The 12550-nt window shown below is 39.9% G+C and overlaps 1 protein-coding gene across 2 annotated transcripts in view; it reads right to left on the bottom strand.

The window, feature by feature from the left end:
- Window positions 1–721: 721 nt before the first annotated feature.
- wdr11 (WD repeat domain 11) overlaps window positions 722–12550 on the bottom strand; it is a 112624-nt gene continuing 100795 nt past the window's right edge. For both annotated transcript variants that reach the window (XM_058385658.1, XM_058385657.1), the window contains exons 25-29: window positions 11297–11462; window positions 10068–10165; window positions 5536–5681; window positions 3806–3888; window positions 722–2979 (exon numbers count right to left, since the gene is read on the bottom strand). In XM_058385658.1, the coding sequence (XP_058241641.1) occupies window positions 2789–2979; window positions 3806–3888; window positions 5536–5681; window positions 10068–10165; window positions 11297–11462 (684 nt within the window). In that variant the 3' untranslated portion in view covers window positions 722–2788. The remainder of the gene's footprint in view (window positions 2980–3805; window positions 3889–5535; window positions 5682–10067; window positions 10166–11296; window positions 11463–12550) is intronic.

Below are 12550 nucleotides of genomic sequence, written 5' to 3' on the forward strand. Positions count from 1 at the left end.
TTCTTTTCACCAGGATGCGCTGTGGGAAGAAGGCAAGCCGGTGGAGACAGTGTCATGCTTTGGGCAATGTTCTGCTGGGAAATCTTGGGTTCTACCATTCATGTGGATGTTACTTTGACACGTACCACCTACCTAAGCATTGTTGCAGACCATGTACACCCTTTCATGAAAACGGTATTCCCTGATGGCTGTAGCCTCTTTCAGCAGGATAATGCACCGTGCCACAAAGCAAGATTGGTTCAGGAATGGTTTGATGAGCACAACAACGAGTTTGAGGTGGTGACTCCAAATTCCCCAGATCTCAATCCAATCCAGCATCTGTGGGATGTGCTGGACATTCAAGTCCGATCCATTGAGGCCCCACCATGCAACTGAGGACTTAAAGGATCTGCTGCCTTAAAGTACTTAAAGGAACTTGGTGCCAGATACCATAGCACACCTTCAGGGATCAAGTGGAGTCCATCCCTCGATGGGTCAGAGCTGTTATGACAGCAAAAGCAGAACCAACACATTATTAAGTAGGTGGTCATAATGTTATGGCTGATCAGTGTATAGCATATACACTGATATAGTACTATATATAGTATATAGCACTGGGAATCAGGGCAAAATTGGACTAAAATATAACTCACATTTGATATTGAAACACACAAGGACAACAGGAAACATACATACAAGGACGTACTGGAACAGCAGTAAAATAAATCGGAGACATTAACAGTCCACGGACATTTATTGCTTTTTCCTATATATATATACATATTTATTCATCTGATCACGAAGCACAAAGCAACTGCATGCACTAATTCACTGTGCTGCAATTTACAAGGAAACATCATCATGTAGAACAGTTTCAGAATAATACCACATCCATCATTACAATATTCAGAGTCAATATGTGCTAAAAAAAGAAAGGCAGGAATGAACAACAATATTTCTGGACCACAGACGTTTCATAGACGAGAGAAGTGGGTGAAGAACAGCACAAGGGAGATGTTTATTCACAGAACAATGTCAAACGTTCGATTCGTGCTGTCAAGACAAAAACAAAAAAAAAAAACAAGAGGCTGAAAAATTACAGTACAGGACTGTACGTTTCTCTCAGATTGCACAAAGACAAATATCACACCACAAATAATACAGATAGATAAAACTACAGCACTAACATTACCCAAAACATCACTGATCATTCTGCTCTAATAGAAAGAAAAATCCATTTCTGACAAGATTTACAACTTTTCAGTTCTTCTCTCTGTTTTATTCCTTCTTTAATTCCTAATTTCCAGTCACACTTTTTCTATACACAGTACCTCATTCTGAGCTGATACGAACTGGTTAAATGAAAAGTTGTGAAAACATTCACTCTTAGACATTTCGTTCATAACCGATGAGATTGTACACTTCATTCTATCACTTAGACATCGTCTAATATACCACAGCAGGGTTGAATCCGGAAACAGGAAGGTGTTGATTAATTTCCTGGAACAGTTCGGCTCCGACAGTAATTACAGCCATAATGTAAGTTTACATACGCCTTGAATCCACGAGACACAATTAATGACCGAATTCACCAGTTCAACTGTTTACATACGCTTGATTCCTAATACTGTGCGGTGGTGTGATTTTTTTGTGTCACAGCTGTTCATGAGTCTCTTGCACATGATTTATTTGCTTTTCCAGCTTCTTCTGCATATTTGATTCCTTTTCCTACAGTATCTATATAATGCTAAGTTCCATCTTTTCACACTGAAGGAAAACGTTCACTGATGCTCATGAAGACAACCCGATATGTTAAGAGTAGGGGGGTGTAAACTTTTGCACAGGTTTTGTGTCTTCCTGGCAACATGCAAATATCTTTAGACGACAGCTCTAAATGCAAAAATAAGATCTTTAAACAAAATAATAATTTATATTCTCGATCATCCAGCTGAAAAGTTTACACCCCCCTGACTCAATGTATCCTATAGACTTCTTGAGCATCAGTTATGATGCTCCTTCTTTTTATTTATATTTAATCAGATTTTAAAGCAGATTGCAGGCGTATGTAAACTTATGACCCCGAATACATAGTTATATCATTATGCTTGTTCTAACAGGTTTCTATAGTAACAGCTCATTCACGGGGATTTGTACGGTGCATGATCCACATAGTCCTGCTGTTATTTAACAACAACAACAAAAAAAGTATAATCATTGGCATTATATCATGAAGGAGATTTATTATTTATATATAATTTATTTATATCTCAGGTTTGAGTGCATTATGTTTTCAGCCATGTTTTATTATACTGTTAACCTCAAGGAGGTGAATGTTTATAGCTGCTATAACGTAAGTGATAACAGGAACCAATATGTTTCCTGAATGTTCCTTGACATTAAATGTCACTATAAACGGTCACAGGGTTTGTTGTTCATTAATACATTACAAATTGCAAATCACTGTGGTATAAAAGGAATAAAAACATTCCAGTTATGTTTTATTCCATACATACTCAATACTTCATTATTCCACTTCAAGTGAATCGTTTGGTCAAAATAAAAAAGTGCAAAAAAAAAGAAAAAGATTTGTTTGGAATGTCTGAAGCTGCATATTGTGTTTGGTAACTGTTTATAATGTAGACCAAAAAAATCCCCCCTAACCCAATGCTTTAAGCATACAGACACATATCCAAATATTTTATAAACATTATGCATCATATATATATTTTTCCTTCTCAAAACCAAGACACTTAATTCAAGTTCTCCACTAAACCTGAAACCCTGTTCTTTTCTCTCTCCTCCTCTAGATTTATTCAGCGACACTCTTCTTCTCCTCCTCCCCAGGTGTGAGCTCTGATCCGGATCCTTCTTTCTGGAACAACTCCTCCAGGAGCTCTTCTCCTGCTCCTCCAGCCTTCGAGGCCCAAAGCGCTGCTCCCTCTCGCAATCCCACTGAGCGAAGGAGTCCGGCGTAGGAGGAGAACGCTGCCCCTATTAACTTATGTAAAAGGCCAAAGAGTTAAGGAAATATTTTGAGGGAAAATCGATAGTAGAAGGGAAGAAGGATTAGATGAAAGGTAAAAAAGCATGAGCAAATAATGCTTAGAGATTTTTAAGAATGATTTTTTTTGGCTGACATTCATGACATAAAACCACGGATGGGAGCAATTTAACTCACAACCTCACATGCTAGCTAAATCGCCCTGTCAGTTCTACTGAAACACTGCGCAGGCTTTGGAAATACTCAGGTGCTGAACATAAAGCTTCAGAAAGCACTCTTTTGTTAAAGAACTGAATGGCCTAGACGTGTTTCCTCCGGTGTGTTTCATTTGTGTGTGAAAACATGTACATTTTCACTTATGCCTAAAAAGGCAACATACATCAATACATTAAAAGCCAGGGGGGTGTAAACTTTTGAGCAGTGTATGATTAGGGTAAATTTGTATTATTTTGTCTTCTGGAAAACAGATAAATATCTTATGTAGCTCATATAAAAAAAAAAAAAGATATTTAAAAGAAAATAGTCACAATTTCCACTGTTGAAAGGTTTACACCACCCCCTAACTGACTGTCTTTGTCCTGTGCTTGACAGAAAAGGCACTATAAAGAAACAGAATTGGCTTTTTGTACATTTTCACCTCAGTACAACAGGCTGGGGATTGTAATGACAGGCTGACGTATAAGGAAAAAAAGTGGGTTATGGGTTCACACGCTGAGGCTGCTTACAGGTTTCATAATTACAATCTGTAGCTGGAATCGTTCTCATTACACTCCTTTCAGTAATCATCTTTAAATCAACAGCCTTTGTAAAGATGCTGAAGAAGGATATTAGTGGTGTCGTTGGCCTCCATCACTCCATATTTTAGACAGGCTTCGATGAAGAGAGCCGCCCGGTCAAAATACCTCATACTGGAGAGAAAAAGAAAAAAAAAAAAACAGGTATGGATTAGTTTTTTAAGGATTTTAATTCAACTTAATTAAACTGACAACTTCAACTTTCCTAAATTACTCATTTGCATTACAGCATGTTTGGGCTGGAGGTCAATCAATCAATCAATCAATCAATCAATCAATCCAGCAGTGGTACACATTATATTACACAAACAGTTCAAACTTTTTCCACACTAAAATGTACATCATGTACATTTTACACTTACAGTTGAATCCTGTCTCAATTATAAAAAGTCACTTTGAATAAAATTGTCAGCTAGAAAATGTCAAATGTAAAGATTTTCCATACCATTTGTACATATAGATATTCATTCATAGGATACAGAAGAGAGAATGAGAGAGAGAAACACAGAATTATATACATATATACATTATATATATATATATATATATATATATATATATATATATATATATATATATATATATATATATATATACACTATATTGCCAAAAGTATTCGCTCACCCATCCAAATAATCAGAATCAGGTGTTCCAATCACTTCCATGGCCACAGGTGTATAAAATCAAGCACCTAGGCATGCAGACTGTTTTTACAAACATTTGTGAAAGAATGGGTCGCTCTCAGGAGCTCAGTGAATTCCAGCGTGGAACTGTGATAGGATGCCACCTGTGCAACAAATCCAGTCGTGAAATTTCCTCGCTCCTAAATATTCCACAGTCAACCGCCAGCTGTATTATAAGAACGTGGAAGTGTTTGGGAACGACAGCAACTCAGCCACGAAGTGGTAGGCCACGTAAACTGACGGAGCGGGGTCAGCGGATGCTGAGGTGCATAGTGCGAAGAGGTCGCCAACTTTCTGCAGAGTCAATCGCTACAGACCTCCAAACTTCATGTGGCCTTCAGATAAGCTCAAGAACAGTGCGCAGAGAGCTTCATGGAATGGGTTTCCATGGCCGAGCAGCTGCATCCAAGCCATACATCACCAAGTGCAATGCAAAGCGTCGGATGCAGTGGTGTAAAGCGCGCCGCCACTGGACTCTAGAGCAGTGGAGACGCGTTCTCTGGAGTGACGAATCGCGCTTCTCCATCTGGCAATCTGATGGACGAGTCTGGGTTTGGCGGTTGCCAGGAGAACGGTACTTGTCTGACTGCATTGTGCCAAGTGTAAAGTTTGGTGGAGGGGGGATTATGGTGTGGGGTTGTTTTTCAGGAGCTGGGCTTGGCCCCTTAGTTCCAGTGAAAGGAACTCTGAATGCTTCAGCATACCAAGACATCTTGGACAATTCCATGCTCCCAACTTTGTGGGAACAGTTTGGAGCTGACCCCTTCCTCTTCCAACATGACTGTGCACTCAAGGCAGTTGAGCGAATACTTTTGGCAATATAGTGTATATATTATAGAGAGAGAGAGAGAGAGAGAGAGAGAGAGAGAGAGAGAGGGAGGTAGAAACACAGAATGAGGAATGAGAGAGAGACAGAATGAGAGAGAGAGAGAAACACAGAATGATTATATATATATCTATCTATATATATATATATATATATATCGATTTTGGACAGAAGTGGTATTTTGGACAGTAGTTAGGTCCGTGGACTGAATCTGGTAAAATTTCTCAGTGAATAAATATGAGTACTGCAGACCTGTGGAGCATCTCCCCAACTTTCTGAAAGCAGCCCAGTGAGAGGAGCACCAGGATAGCTCTGGACTTCTGATTGACCTGAGAAGAGCAGAGATACTCGGCCCAGCGCTTCAGCACCTCCGAGGCTTCGGTCGGGTTCAGACGCACCTGAGGAAGAGAGAGCGATGTGCCGTCTAAAGGACATGTGCTAGCAGGAAAGCATTGCTACTGCGCCCTGAGATTTCCATGCATCCCCATTACCCTTTTTTTTTTTATTTTTAATACAATCAATATACTCTCAGGGTCCAATTTATTAGGAACACCTGCACAGTCTTCAGTTAATGATTAGGTTATGCAATTTATTTCTATTTTTCCATGAGTATGTGATTAAATCATTTATCATTTAAAACCAATTCAATGTGATCAATCAATCTTATTCTTGATTCATACCAGTCTGTTCTTTGTTTTTCTCTTATTGTTTTGCCTTGATATTTTACCTATATGGTCTCAAGTGTGCCCTTTGCATGTAGTATAAAAGTTGACTGTTTTTTTTTTTAAAAAAAACCTTCTGTTTACACCATGTATTGTTCAGGCTCTCTTTGTGCATAATAAACCACTTCTTTGATAAAAACCCTGGCTCTTATTCTTCTGATTCTACGGTCATCTTACATCTGGTGAAACTACTCCTGGGGTTTTTGATCAACTTGAAAGATTGACAGCATCAAACACCAGAATGAAGAGAAAGTCTGATCTCCTGGGATTTTCACACACAACAGTCTGTAGACTGTTCACCCTTTTGAACTGTGCTGAGCAGGAAAGTATCCGTATGTTTTTGTATTGTGCTTCTGCCACATGATTGGCTGATTAGATAACTGCATGAATGTTCCTAATAAAGTGAATGGTGAGTGTAAACACATCCCAAGTACAAGGGAAATGAAATAATTTTTTTACCACTGAGGTTGCTTCTGACCTGTTGTGGCTCTTTGTCAAGTAGGTGGTGATTTGTAAAAGAAAGCAAATCCTCTGATTAAAGACAGCGCCACTTATCATGAGCCGAGTCGCAGTTCAGAGTGGGTTGCAAATCCGTGTCTAAACCCAGTCCACTTACACACTCAAAAAGTGATATTTTGGAGTCTTTGTGTCAATGTGTTAAATTGGTCTAGATCTGGATTTAAAGAGTGTGCTTTCAAAAGCATAAAACCTGAAGTGTGCTTCTCGAGCACTGAACCTAACATGATTCTGCCTGCATATGAGAGAACGATAACCAGGTATACTAGAGGAAATTGATGAGAAAGAGCACTTCTCCACTTTTTTCAATGGATTTCACTTGCACAGCATGACACTGGACTAGTGATTTGTACTTATCATATTTTACTTGATTATACTGATATATAGAGCCATAAGGTATAAATATTGCTATCTGTATGTAATGGACTTTATGGAGAGCAGTCTACCTACGTATTTCTGCTAAAATCCCAGAGGCTACTGAAGTTTCTGGGATTTCTGATAGCAAACTGTGGTAGTAGGAAACTTATTATATGGTACAGTATATATTATAAAACAGTAGAATAGCATTTTAATATATTATATTAAAAACATGTCATCTCAGTATTGCTGTGTCTCATTATGCAACATGTCGTCCTCATGGGTGTGCCTGCTTTCTATAATTTCCATTTTCAAAAAAATGGACCCACAGCATCCAGCATTTCAACATGCTTCTAATACAAACATGCTTCTAATACAAAACTCTGTAGTCGTCACTTCAAGCATGATGATTTAATCGAGTCATCGAACAACTGTCCAACTCTTCCAATTCATCCTTCACTTCTCACATTTTGTCTTCATACTCTCATACTGCAACAATACTCAAGTGCCAACCATATAGTATTAACATAAAAGCAAAGAGAATAAAAAAAAAACAGAAGGTTAAAAAAGGTTAACTAGATTAGATTTACGCTACATTTATGGCATTTGGCAGATGCCCTTATCAAGAGTGACTTACATTTTTTTATGTGATTTTATACAATTGAGCCATTGAGGGTTTAGAGTTTTGCTCAGAAGCACAAAGGTGGCAGCTTGGTGGACATGGGATTCAGGTTCACAGTCTTCTGATTGGTAGTCCAATGCCTTTGCCACTATGCTACACCCCACCCCCAAGATAAAAACGTAAATGTATAATAGTATGAAGTGTCTAACTTGAAAATGCTTACCCTCAAAGCTGTGGATAGAATTTGACAATTTAAAGCTATTCTTTAGCATACTAGAGGAAATGACTGACAGATGCCACTGGACACTGCGTTTCATGCCACTGCAACTGTGTGGTGTTTGCTATAACGCTGCTGCAATGTATAGCAACACACATCAATCATCAGTCCCATATGATTTGTAAATGGCACTGCTGCTTCTGTTAAAGAGATGTTTTTTTTCTCCTGAAATAAATCCAAATGTCAAAACCAGACATTACAAAACGATGCCTTCGAGCAAACGATGCGGCACACATATGTGCTTCAATGCCTTTCCTACGGTTTCCATCTCCAAAGAGAAAACTGGCAAATACATCCTGACAAATCTCGGGCCTAAATGAGCTTAAAGCACAATTCTCAATAGGACTAAATGCCTTGTATCCTGTGCCCTTGCTTTTCTTCCCTTCTAACAAAAGAACATGTCGTCCTCGGGCTATTCAGGAAGAAAAATAGAAAAAGAAAGCATGACCTGACCTGAACTCCTACTCTGCATCAAAACACTGGAACAACCAACAAACCTGACTAACTGCTAACATTTACAATCGATTCTTGACCCGATCTGTCATCCTTGACTGTTTAAAGGCATGCTGACTTGGGGGAAAAAAAAAGTCCACAGGTACAACATAGTGTTCTTTCTCCTAAACTCTGTTGATGCCACTGTCATGGGCCTAAATCATAGAGGAGGTTGTAATATACAGACAGGTGACAAATCAGTGGCTCGGTTTTTACAGTTTCAGTTCTTGTCACTTGTCTCCTCATGTTGGAAGAGTCACTGCAAAATCAATACAAAGTTCTTCTGACAGATCGCTTTAATCCCAATTTCTGTGTCTACACATAGCAACCGAAGATCGTTCATTTTTAACGAGAGCTGGTGATTTCTGGAGACATGAGCGATACTGAAAATTAGCGGCAATATGTGGGCGTGTCCTGTGATGGCAACTTGGTGCATCATATGATGCATACAAACCGTGTTTAATTTTATACACAAACGTCAAATCTCCCTCCAGAATATTTAATTTTAGCAACAAAAAAACAAGTGGAATGCTAGTACATCCACCCAGTTATAACTATGGCAACCAGCATTAGGAGCACCTACTGATGACTTCATAATACAGCGACTGGCAATTGTGTGAACGTAGCTTAAGATGAAACATTTCTATCCTAATGGGAGACAAAAATCACCCAGTGAGTGGGTTTGAGCTGACATGTTTACAGCCGTGGTGAGCAGAAAAGCATCTCAGCATGCGTAACATATCCCACAAGGCAGATGGACTGCAACTGCAGAAGACCGCACCGTGTTTCATTTCAGTCAGCCAAGAACAAGCATCAGAGGTGACATTGGGCACAAGCTCACCCAAACTGGACAGCAAAAGATTTGGAAAAAATATTGCCTGTTTTTTCCAGTTTTTAAATGCCCAGCTTTGGTGATCCATTAATAAACATGCCAGGTTCGTAATTTTTTTCTATCATTCCATTTACTGCAGATGCCCTTATCCAGAGTGACTTACATTTATCTCATTTATATAACTGAGCAGATGAAGGTTAAGGGTCTTGATCAAAGGGCCAGTAGTGGCAGCCTGGTTGTCCAGGGATTTAAACCTTCAGATCAGTAGTCCAACGTCTTAACCAGTGAGCTAAGTGGAAATGATCTTTATTTAACACAAATAAATTTCACATTCAGATGTTTGAAGCAATCATGCTGAAATTCCTGACCTGTAGCTGCATGATTATATACACTGCCAATATCCATTGCCACATGATTCCACATGAATGTGTTAATAAAGTGATCAGTGGCTCCTGGATCACAAAATCATGTTAAATGTGAGTAGAGATCATTTGTCCTTGCACTACACAATGCCTATGCACTTGTATTATGAGTTTAATTTGTTAGAAAATATGAAAACGTGATTCGATGTGTATCTTTGTGCTGGAAATAACAATTACAAATGGTATGAATAAAAAATCCCAATAAGGGAGAATTATATCAGCAGAGAGGAACTTCACAACATCTTGGCAGCGTGATATGTACCAGCAGGGCATAGCCTGAGGCACACTTGATGACAAAATTAACACAGCATTGGTATGCAATGTGTGCTTCCTGGCTGGATGGCTGACACTATGAGTGTGTGTGCGTGTGTGCGTGTGTGTGTGTGTGTGCGTGTGTGTGTGTTAGGAGATCCAAATGCATTCTGACAGGCTATGTGTGCTCTATTTATACCACGGTATAAAATTATCAACAAACCCATTCAGCTTGACTCTTTTTGCACCTTAGCTTTTTTTTATTTTTTTTGGTACAGTCCATAGAGAATACCTTTGCCAGCCAGGCGGCGCGGTTCCACTCGCCGTATGTCTGCAGATAACGACAGGCATCTGCTGCCTTGTCAATCAAACACAGTAACTGCACGCCCTCTGCATGGAGACAGAAAGAGAGAGAGTGGGAAATAAAAAGAGTAAAATGGCATATTCAATTATCAACATCCGTTCTGTGAGTGCCAAAAATGTGTGTGTCGGTGTGTGTGTGTGTGTGTGTGTAGTATAAGTGTTGTTGTAATTATTTACTGGGTGATGTCAGGTCGAGAGTGATGCTAAACACACACACACACACACACACACACACCTGTTCTCAGGTTGTGCAGATTGTCAAGGAATACCGGCTTCAGTTTTCACAAGCGTGATGTGCTTCATCTTGGGAATTTTTCACAAAGGCGTGACACTAACTGAAATATACAGTCTTATAACTTGGCTGAATGGCACGCGTTTCAGAACGGCTTTCAACTTTGCTGTTATCCGAGCAGACGCTTTAGAGCTGAGAGAAATAACGAACTGAACATACTCAAAGATATACAACATGTCATACAGGATAGGTGTCAGGTTTTTCGAATACAAATCGTTCAACCCTTGAACGATTTGGTATTTAGTTGAGTGAAATAAGGTGTGTGCTTAAGAGCAACATTAATGACTTGGTATGCTGTGATAGTCTAAATTAAATAAACTTGCTCTGGCTTTTTCAATACTCTCATTTTGGCTTGCGTCCTGGCTCACACTGCATGTGATATTGTGACATATCACAAAGCTGCAGATCTATTTATCTCTTCCTAGTGGTTTCCTTTGTTTGTTACTGTTTAGTGCTCAAAATATTCATCCCTGTATCTTTATATGTTATATGATGTGTTAAATATTTCTCAAATATAAACTAGTAGCATAATTTATTCATGACGCTGACCAGGCAGTAATTAATGATGGAAGGATGCAATAAAATGCAATGTTTTGCAATGTTCATTTTCCTTTCCTTTGTCCTATAAGTGGTCTTTTGTAATGGCTTTGTAATGTGTTTCAGGCTTTGTAAGCAGCTATGGTGTCTTATACTGTTGTATTGGTACTTTACAAATATTGCCTTTTAAGGCATCAGCCTCACATATGGACATTAAAGCCATTAGGTGTAAGATTCCACAATAACAATATTATCCACACTCCATGATCTGCTATTGGCTGCATCACACTGCAAGTTACCTGAAGTATGGCTTTAAGCATGCAGCATACCTGCTAGCTTTCCGCTGGCGATCATATTGGTGGCTACTAGTTTAATGGTGCTCTGAGAAGGTCCAGAGGAGGGAATAGTCGTCACAAGGCAGGCTTTAAGCGAGTCGCAGTAGTAGCTCGGGTTCTCGGCACTCGTCTCCAACAGCAGCTGCACCGCCCGGTCCGTCTGCCAAGTGAAGAAAACAAAATATGTCTAGGTATGTACAGTATCTCACAAAAGTGAGTACACCCCTCACATTTTTGTAAATATTTTATTATATCTTTTCATGTGACAACACTGAAGAAATGACACTCTGCTCCAATGTAAAGTAGTGAGTGTACAGCCTGTATAACAGTGTAAACTTGCTGTCCCCTCAAAATAACTCAACACACAGCCATTAATGTCTAAACCGTTGGCAACAAAAGTGAATACACCCCTAAGTGGAAATGTCCAAATTGGGCCCAATTAGCCATTTACCCTCCCCGGTGTCATGTGACTCGTTAGTGTTACAAGGTCTCAGGTGTGAATGGGGAGCAGGTGTGTTAAATTTGGTGTTATCGCTCTCACACTCTCTCATACTGGTCACTGGAAGTTCAACATGGCACCTCATGGCAAAGAACTCTCTGAGGATCTGAAAAAAAGAATTGTTGCTCTACATAAAGATGGCCTAGGCTATAAGAAGATTGCCAAGACCCTGAAACTGAGCTGCAGCACGGTGGCCAAGACCATACAGCGGTTTTACAGGACAGGTTCCACTCAGAACAGGCCTGAAGTTGACCAAAGAAGTTGAGTGCACGTGCTCAGCGTCATATCCGGAGGTTGTCTTTGGGAAATAGATGTATGAGTGATGCCAGCATTGCTGCAGAGGTTGAAGGGGTGGGGGGTCAGCCTGTCAGTGCTCAGACCATACGCCGCACACTGCATCAAATTGGTCTGTGTGACTGTCGTCTCAGAGGGAAGCCTCTACTAAAGATGATGCACAAGAAAGCCTGCATACAGTTTGCTGAAGACAAGCAGAGTAAGGACATGGCCAGAACCATGTCCTGTGGTCCTTTGAGACCAAGATAAACTTTATTTGGTTCAAATGGTGTCAAGCGTGTGTGGTGGCAACCAGGTGAGGAGTACAAAGACAAGTGTGTCTTGCCTACAGTCAAGCATGGTGGTGGGAGTGTCATGGTCTGGGCCTGCATGAGTGCTGCCGGCACTGGGGAGCTACAGGGAACCATGAATGCCAACATGTACTGTGACATACTGAAGCAGAGCATGATCCCCTC

The sequence above is a fragment of the Hemibagrus wyckioides genome, linkage group LG03, assembly GCF_019097595.1.
Source record: "Hemibagrus wyckioides isolate EC202008001 linkage group LG03, SWU_Hwy_1.0, whole genome shotgun sequence".
NCBI classification, from domain to species: Eukaryota; Metazoa; Chordata; class Actinopteri; order Siluriformes; family Bagridae; genus Hemibagrus; species Hemibagrus wyckioides.